This window comes from Eretmochelys imbricata, chromosome 11 (genome assembly GCF_965152235.1).
Source record: "Eretmochelys imbricata isolate rEreImb1 chromosome 11, rEreImb1.hap1, whole genome shotgun sequence".
In the NCBI taxonomy this organism is placed as follows: domain Eukaryota; kingdom Metazoa; phylum Chordata; order Testudines; family Cheloniidae; genus Eretmochelys; species Eretmochelys imbricata.
In genome coordinates, this window is record NC_135582.1 from 65,222,944 (window position 1) to 65,232,143 (window position 9,200).

Below are 9,200 nucleotides of genomic sequence, written 5' to 3' on the forward strand. Positions count from 1 at the left end.
GATACAAGGGCTTATGTCTCAGGCTCTATTCCTACTACAAGGTGCTTTTGAAAATCTGACACCAAGCTCTTCAGGGCAGAGACTCTGTGTATTAAGAACATAAAAGCTGCCATACTGGGTCAGACCATGGTCCATCTCACCCAGTATCTATCTCTGACTGAAGCCTGTACCAGAGCTTCAGTGGGAATGTACTGAACAGGGCAATTATGGAGTGACCACACCTGATTTCCTGGCTTCTGACAGTCAGAGGTTTAGGGTTGCCCCTAGCATTGGGCTGTGTCTCTGCCCATCTTGGCTAATGGTCGTTGATGGATCTATCCTCCAGAAACTTATCCAGTTCTTTCTGAACCATGTTACACTTTTGCCCATCACAACATCCCACATCAGTGAGTTCCACAAGTTAGTTGTGCATAGTGTTAAAAAAAAAAAAAAAAAAAAGTACTTTCTTGTTTGCACTAAATCAGCTGCCTATTAATTTCATCAGGTGATGAGTGGTTTTTGTATTGTATGAAAGGGTAAGTAAAACTCCTCTATTCACTTTTTCCACATTCTTCATTTTATAGGCCTCTATCATTCCCCCCCGCCCCGTTGTCCCTTTTCTAAGCTGACTAGTCCTTATCTTTATGGTCTCTCCTCATATGGAAGCCATTCCATACCCTTAATCATCTTTGTTGCCCTTCTCTGAACCTTTTTTGAGATGGGGTGATCAGAACAGGATATTCAAAGTGTGGGTACATCATGAATTTATATAGTGGTACTATATTTTGTCTTATTTTCTATCCCTTTCCTAATAGTTACTATCATACTGTTAGCCTTTTTGACCACTGCTGCGTGTTGACTGGAAATTTTCAGAGAACTATCCAAGGTGACTCCAAGATCTCTTTCTTGGGTGGCAACAGTTAATTTAGAACCCATTATTAATATGTATAGTTGGGATTACTTTGCACTTATCAAGTTTGAATTTCATATGCCATTTTGTTGCTCAGCCATGCAGTTTTGTGAGATCCCTCTGTAACTCCTCACAGTCTGCTTTGGACTTGAATAATTTTGTATTGTCTGCAAACTTTGCCACTAACTATTCACCCCCTTTTCCACATCACTAAATTACTCTACTGGAAAGTGCCATGTCCATCTATAGTTTTACATAAGTAACGAATAATAGCTGGAGGTTACAGGGACTGGCATATAAGTTTTAGAGGGACATTGTCACCTTGAAATCTAGTCAGTTGCAAAAAATAATTAAAGTAGAGTCAGGTTCTACACCTGCCATAATTCCAGTACAATTTTTTTTCTTTGGCTTTACAGACATTTTCCCATTTTATAAGTGTTTCTTTCCCCTGCTGCTGTGTGAAAAGACCCATGCTAGCAACAGAAGGAAAGTGACTGACTTTACAGAGAAGGGGAACGTGACTACCCATAAAGCACTCTCAAACGTACAAAGTAAATTTAAAAAAAAGAAACCTCTCTTCGAATCTCAGTTATATTAGCAATTGGTCTTACTTGTAACAGTAAGAAGTGAAAATTTCAGACATGAGAATGATTTTAAGTTGATGGAGTTTTATAGTCTCTATTTGGTTTGGTTGAATGGCATTGCTCAGTAACTATAAATGGAAGAAGAGAAGCTATATTAAGCCCTAAGGGAAGGGATCATCTTTTTGTTTGTGTCTGTTCAGGGCTTATCTCAGTGGGATACTGGTCTATGAGTAAGGCCCCTTGGTGCTATGGTAATACAAATAAATAATATTTGTTTGTGAAAGTTTGTAGCATTCTCTCACGTTTATCTTCTGGAGATTGTACAGAAACAGAACAGTAATTACAGACAGAGAGAAATTCCAGGTGGAGGAGTTGGAGAAAGGAGGGGGAAGGAATGAAATAAATGTGAAAATATGAAATATATTAAATCCACTTTTTTATTGTTTGCTTTCCCAGTCCAGAACTAATACAGTTGCTTAAATCTTTGGTTGGAAGATGGTCCCTATTGGAAAATGGGACAATACTGTTTATGGTTTTGCAGACATGCACTGTAGCCCTCGAAAGAACAATCACCATATCTGAAGTACAGCTAGCCTTCTGGGCTAACTGGCTAAATTTAAGCGGGAGAACACCATCCCATATTTCACCCCATTACCCTCACTACCAGAATTAAAGACAACTGTTTGATATTAACCCGCTAAGTCTTGATTATCTTGAAATTAATTCTGAAATGAAGCTGCTCTCCTAGAACCATACCCTTTTTTTTTTCCAAACAGTTTTCAAAACTGGAATTTGGACTAGGAGATTACAAAACAAAAATACACTAAGGATCATTCCTGAAACAAGCTAGCTACATCAAATATAGCAATGGAACTATGAGGGGGATGAATAGATCAGGGGACAGGTAACTGAAATCTTTCACTTCTAGACTGCTGTTCCAGCCCTGGCTGGGAGCAATGCAAAATCATTACCATCTGGTGTCTCGGTTGTGACCTCTAGAAGAGCTAATTTTAGGACTGGCCTACACACAAAATTGCACTAAAATAACACTCTTTTAATACACATATTTTGTTATTTTTGTGCAAATGTGCGTGTGTAGACACTTATTTCAACTAAAAGTGTCCTATTTTTACTGAGCTAAAACAGGGTTGTTGTTTTAACCAACTTCATCTTATTTTAATTTAGCTATTAAAAAAACAAAAACAACCCCACTTTAACTCAGTCAGAATAGAACACTTTTACTCTGAAGTAAGAGTGCCCACACAGAGACTTGCACATAAATAAAAGTGAATTAAAACTGAGTTAGCTGTTTTGGGGCAAGTTTTTGTATACACCAGCCACTAAGTCCACTTTTCAGGGGACAGATATCCACAATATAAAAACCAACACAACTAACACCTTTAGATTGTAAGCTCTTTGGAGCAAGAGCTGGTCTTCTTGTTCTGGGTTTGTAGAGTGCCTAGGATCCTGGTCCATGACTGGGACTCCTAGGCACTATTACAATGCAAATAATAAAAAGTGATAATACTGAAAGCCTCAGCAACGCTAACGAAGAGATTACACTACCTTTTCATCCCTAGAGGCAAGGCAAACTTCTACAGAAGTTTGCATTTTACGGTCTTCTGCATTTGTTCCTGTAAATAATGAGCACCTAGCTCAGAGGTGGCCAACCTGAGCCTGAGAAGGAGCCAGAATTTACCAATGTACATTGCCAAAGTAATACATCAGCAGCCTCCCATCCGCTCCCCCGACCCCCTCTCCCAGGGCCTCCCACCCACCAGCAGCCCCACCAATCAGCACCTCCCCCTCCCTCCCTGCACCTGTTTTGTGGTGTGCAGGAGGCTCTGGGGGAGAAAGGGGAGGAGCGAGGGCATAGCAGGTTCAGGGAAGGGGGCAGGAAGGGGTGGAGAGGGGCAGGGCCTGTGGCAGAGCCAGGGGTTGAGCAATGAGCACCCCCCGGCAAGTTGGAAAGTTGGCGCCTATAGCACCAGCCCCGGAGTCGGTGCCTATACAAGGAGCCGCATATTAACTTCTGAAGAGCTGCATGTGGTTCCGGAGCCACAGGTCGGCCACCCCTGTGTTAGGTAATCAACCTGGCATCCTTTCATGAGAAATACAGAAAGTGCTTCTTTTGTTTTGCTTTACAAATATAACCATGTACTTTTTTTCTTCCTTCAAACATGTGATGTAGGAGATATGCAAACCAAGATATATATAATATACAAGCCAATAATACAATTTTTTTTAAATTAAAATAAACTCTACCGTTTGCTTGTTATACTCAGAACATTATTCCCAGAGAGTTCTGTGAAACAGCCTGGAATTAGTAGGCAACATAAAATATCCAAACTATATCTTACTCTGCATGATAAGGGACCACTGCTTCCTGGAAGAATTTCCTCACACTTTCCCTGAAGATATCATGATCCGAAGAGAAGATCCTTCGAGTTCCAATATCCATTAATGTTTTAGCAGAAGACGTTTCTTGACGTACCAACTCATGATTTTCAGTCTGCAGACACCTAAAAAGAGACAGTCAGAGCAGTTGTCAGGAATGCTACCTAACTTTTTTAAACAGTTAATGCCTATCTTGGTCAAATACTTGTGGGCACAATGAATGGCACTGGCCTTCCAAAAGAACATAGGAGCAGAAGGGAACTCCTGGGTCACCAAGTCCAGACTCCTGGTATTGCAGGCAAACCCCGCATAGAATTCTGTTCATAAATTTTCAACGCGGAAGTTTAATAGACATGGACATTTGGCCATTATGCTACTTGGCGTGATTGACAACCAGAAAAAAAACGAGATCAGTACAGCAAGAGGTTGTTTCAGGTCAACTTTGACATGCATTCGTTACAGCTACACAGACAGGCTTGAATGAACCATTCCAAAAAAAACACACTGATGCAGGGCTAAGGTCCAACAGCAGCAGTCCCTCACTTTCAAATTCAATCAATACCATCATCGTTCAATATTAAATTACAAATAAAACTCAACAATTAAACTCTGCTGCTTCTTTTGCCACCCATGCTCAGGGTCTAACTGATCATCCTATCTGGGGTCAGGAAGGAATTTTTCTTGGAGTCAGATTGGCAGAGACCTTGGGGTTTGGGGTTCTTTTGCCTTCCTCTGCAGCATGGGGCGCAGCTCACTCGCAGGTTTAAACTAGTGTAAATGGTAGAGTCTCTGTAACTTGAAGTCTTTAAATCATGATTTGAACACTTCAGTTACTCAGCCAGAGGTTAGAGGTCTATTACAGCAGCGGGCGAGGTTGTGGCCTGAAATGTGCAGTAGGTCAGACTAGATGATCATGATGGTCCCTTCTGACCTTAAAGTCTATGAGTCTAACTGGGTTGTGCAGCAAGAGCCATCCCCTCCTCCCTCTCTGATAAACAGAGCTCTAAAAATAAGAGGCATCATCTTTTTAAAAAGTTCAAAAGTGAAACAGCACTAAACCTCAGCTGATAAACCCACAACCACAAATACATTTTAAAAAGTAGAGAGACAAGGTGGATGAGTTTCAGAGTAGAAGCCATGTTAGTCTGTATTCCCAAAAAGAAAAGGAGTTCTTGTGGCATCTTAGAGACTAACAAATTTATTTGAGCATAAGCTTTTGTGAGCTACAGCTCACTTCATCGGATGCATCAGTGGACTGAATGCATCCGATGAAGTGAGCTGTAGCTCACGAAAGCTTATGCTCAAATAAATTTGTTAGTCTCTAAGGTGCCACAAGAACTCCTTTTCTTTTTAAGGTGGATGAGGTAATGTCTTTTATTGGACCAATCTTCTTCTGGAAAGAGAAACAAGTTTTTGAGCGACACAGAGCTCTTCTTCAGGTCTGGTAAAGGTACTCAGAGCTAAATACAAGGTGTTTTTGTCTCTTCTTTTGTGAGCTCATTCAAGAGCATAGTGATTGTCTGGTTTCACCCACATAGTTGTTATGAGGTGTTATTAGAGAGGAAACACCCACCCCCTGCCCAACCTCCCCAAGGGCTCACCATCAGAAGCAAGCTCCCCACAGACCAGGGCCCACCAACTCAAAGCAGCAGCAGACCCTGGCAGAACAACAGATGCAAAACCTGCAGACATACCTCCACTGCTACAATGATCAACACCCCTCCCCCCCCCCCCCCCGAGACACCTTTCAAGATTCATGGATCCTACACATGTCTATTGCAACACATGGTATACCTCATCCATTGCAATAAATGTCCGAACAACTACTTGGGTGAATCAGATAATCACTATGTTCTCAAATGAACTCACAAAGGAAAATTATAAAAGACAAACACACCCTATCACCTGTGGGTTAACGCTTTCACAAAGTGATCACTCTATCTGACCTGTCAGTCCTCGTCTCAAAGGAAACCTGCACAACACTTTCAGAAAATGAGCCTGAGAGCTTAAATTCATAACTATGCTAGATACTAAAATTTCATGGACTGGACACACTGGATTTATGGCTTATTACAACAATCTGTAACCCACTACTCCCCTCCCCCTTTTTGTCCTAGGACTGCAGAGATGTTAATGGGCCAGTCCACCTCAACCAGTGGTACAGGGCCCTCTGGGGGGCCGTGAGCAGGTTTCAGGGGTCCGCCAAGCAGGGCCAGCATGAGGCTCACTGGGGCCCAGGTGAGAAAGCTGAAGCCCCAACGCATGGGTCTGAAGTCCGAGGCCTTGAGCCCCAGCACCCAGGGCTGAAGCCAAAGCCCGAGCAGTTTAGCTTCATGGGGGCCCCAAGCAATTGCCCCGCTTCCTACCCCATAACACAGGTCCTGGCTTTTATATGCAGAAAACCAGTTGTGCCACAGGTGGGCCGTGGAGTTTTTATAGAAAGAAAAAGGTTGAGAACCCCTGCCTTAGACTACGTGCTAACTACCTACGCTAAACAATATGTTTACACAGATTGTACCTTGCATGTAGCTGTGACATTCTGAATACCTTTCCCAGACCCAAAGAAGAGCTCCCTGTAGCTCAAAAGCTTGTCTCTGTCACCAACAGAAGTCAGTCCAATAAAAGATATTACCTCACCCACATTGTCTCTCAAGTATTCTGGGACTAACACGCTAGAACAACACTACATATTTTAAAAAATAGCCAAGGAGAGGCTAACAGCAATATCCGGGGTTTAAATGACCAAAATAATAAAAGGTCCCTCCAAAGATTATGGATAAGATTTTTATCTTGACAGACATCACTTTATAGTAGTTATCCCATGAATTAGTCTCTTTGGGGTTTTTCCTTTTTGGTCAGTATCTTGTTTTACAGTACAGTCTTGCTAACTTACACATTTTTAAAAAAGAAATCTTGCTGCTTTCACAGCAAAGATTTGTCAAATGGCTGAAGTAAAGTTCTGTAGTTTAATGCTGTGATTCTTTTTAAGTACAAATGCCACAGTACACTAGGAACTGCATAAATAAAAGCAAGCTACAGTTAGCAGAATGGACTTTCCAATACAGACTAGTTTGTTCACCTTGGGCCCAACCCTCCGAACATTTATTACCAAGCATGGTGCTCGACACTGTACAGAGTTGCACAAGTCTCAAGCACGACATTCAATGGTGTTTGTAGGATCATGCCCTTATTGGCCAACCTGTAATGCAGTGATTGATCCTGACATTGGTTTCAAGCCTTACACAGGATTTGAAATGTAGGAGGTAGTATATAGGTTATTGTAATGACATTTGTATGCAATACATTACTGCAATCTATTTATTCTATATTTTGTATTTTTTTCCAAACACAAAATAAATACACCCCAACCCTATACACACACATACAAACCCCAACTAAAAAAAAAACACCAATAAAACCATAGGGTTACATTTTTAAAACTAAACTAAACCCCGCCTGGGTAGTCATGCTGGAGGACAGAGGCTGTATTCTGCACTGTCATGGGATGGTCTCCAAGATCTAACAGGTCTTTTCCTCCACTCTCCTATGATCCTAAATCACAAAACTTTAGAATAAAAGGAGATGTTGGTGTGTTACCCACAACTACATTTTCAACTTTAAAGATCTACTGAACGTATTTTTTAAAATTCTTAGCTTTTAGACATGTGTACTGTGTACCGAGCTCAAGGTGGGCACACTCAAGAGACTAATTATATAAATAAAAATCTCAAATAATTTGGGGACATGAGCTTCTTGAAAGATTTTTGGGTGAATTCTGACTGTGAAAACAACAAAGTTTGCTTGGGTGTAGCTTTGCCATTATCTGAAATCGCCATGCTGGCAGTATCTGGACCAAAGGTCACAGCTACTTTCCTTCTAAAGAACTGCCTTCACGTGGGAGTTATTCCAGAGAACGTGCTAAAATTCACACCCCTACCTTAATAAAAATTAACCTTCAAGAGTAGACAAGCCCTAAGAGATGCAGTGTGACAGAGAATCCGACAGAGAGGCACAAAATAAGCAAGCACCATTAGGAGGAGAGCGGAGACCTGAGCACTCCCAAACTTAGGACAAGTTTGGATCTGGATGGGGACTTCACAGCTGGGCCACAGCCAATGCCAAAGCCTGATCCAAACCCATCCCAAACCAGGGAGAGCCCAGATCACCCCAAGACAAACCTCGATCCAACCTATCCAAAATCTGTGGGAGCCCAGATCCCTAGCATTATTCTGTCCCTTAATATACCCTTGTTTACGGTATGGTTCAAAGACCCACGTCTGGGCCCTGTTGCACAGCAGTTTTACACACTACACACATACTGTACACAGCACACACACAGAAATAGTGCACGCGCACACTGTACACAAACAGTACACAAAGAACACACTGTACACACACACAGCACACGCACACTGTACACAGTCACTACACACCGAGCAGACTGTACACCAGCAATATACACTACACACAAATAGACACACACTGTACACACTACACACACAGTACACACTAAAAGAAAAGGAGGACTTGTGGCACCTTAGAGACTAACAAATCTATTTGAGCATAAGCTTCCGTGAGCTACCGCTCACTAAACAGTGCGCACACACAAAACACAAACAGTACACACACAGAACACACCGAACACACACCATACACTGACAGTACACACGGAGCACACCCCCCCCCCAACACACACACACACACACACAGAGCCCGGAGTGGCCGGCACCCTCCATTCATTCGTGGCCGGAGCCGCCCGGCTCGGGCGCCCGCCGCTCTCCCGCCCAGCGGAGGCTGATGCTCCGCCGAGCCTCGGGGTTTCCCCAGCCCGCGCGGCCCTGCCCCGCGGAGACCGGGAGGCCCGGCTGCGGCGCTGGCTGAGCCCGGCCGCCGCCGCCTCCCGGCCCCGGAGCGCTCACCTGGCCGGCGGCCGGGCCCCCAGCGGGCAGAGCGGCCGCAGGGCTCGGCTCAGCAGCAGCAGCCGCCGCGCCGCCATCTCGCCGGGCCTGGCTGACGGAGTGGGCCGCCCGCTGGGGCGCCCTCTCGCGGGCAGCGCGCACCCGGCCCGCCGCCGCCTCCCGGCTGGTGTGTAACACGCCCCGCACACCCGCCCTGCCAGTGAGCAGCACACGAAGCTACACCCTCTGCCAGTCAGCAATACACACAGGCACACACCCCTACACCCCCTGCCACTGTGCAACACCCATACACCTAGCCACACACAGCTGCCCGGCCTGCCAAGGTATACTACACACAGCCACACAATACCTCCCTGCCTGTGTGGTGACACCTACACCTCCTGTCATTGTGCAACACACACATACCGTGTC

General features: G+C 44.1%; 1 protein-coding gene across 1 annotated transcript in view; it reads right to left on the minus strand.

The window, feature by feature from the left end:
• Nucleotides 1-8,875, minus strand: part of ACADL (acyl-CoA dehydrogenase long chain) — a 32,232-nt gene extending 23,357 nt beyond the window's left edge. The window contains exons 1-2 of the mRNA XM_077830271.1: nt 8,790-8,875; nt 3,834-3,995 (exon numbers count right to left, since the gene is read on the minus strand). Of these exons, the coding sequence (XP_077686397.1) occupies nt 3,834-3,995; nt 8,790-8,866 (239 nt within the window). The 5' untranslated portion in view covers nt 8,867-8,875. The remainder of the gene's footprint in view (nt 1-3,833; nt 3,996-8,789) is intronic.
• Nucleotides 8,876-9,200: the final 325 nt, after the last annotated feature.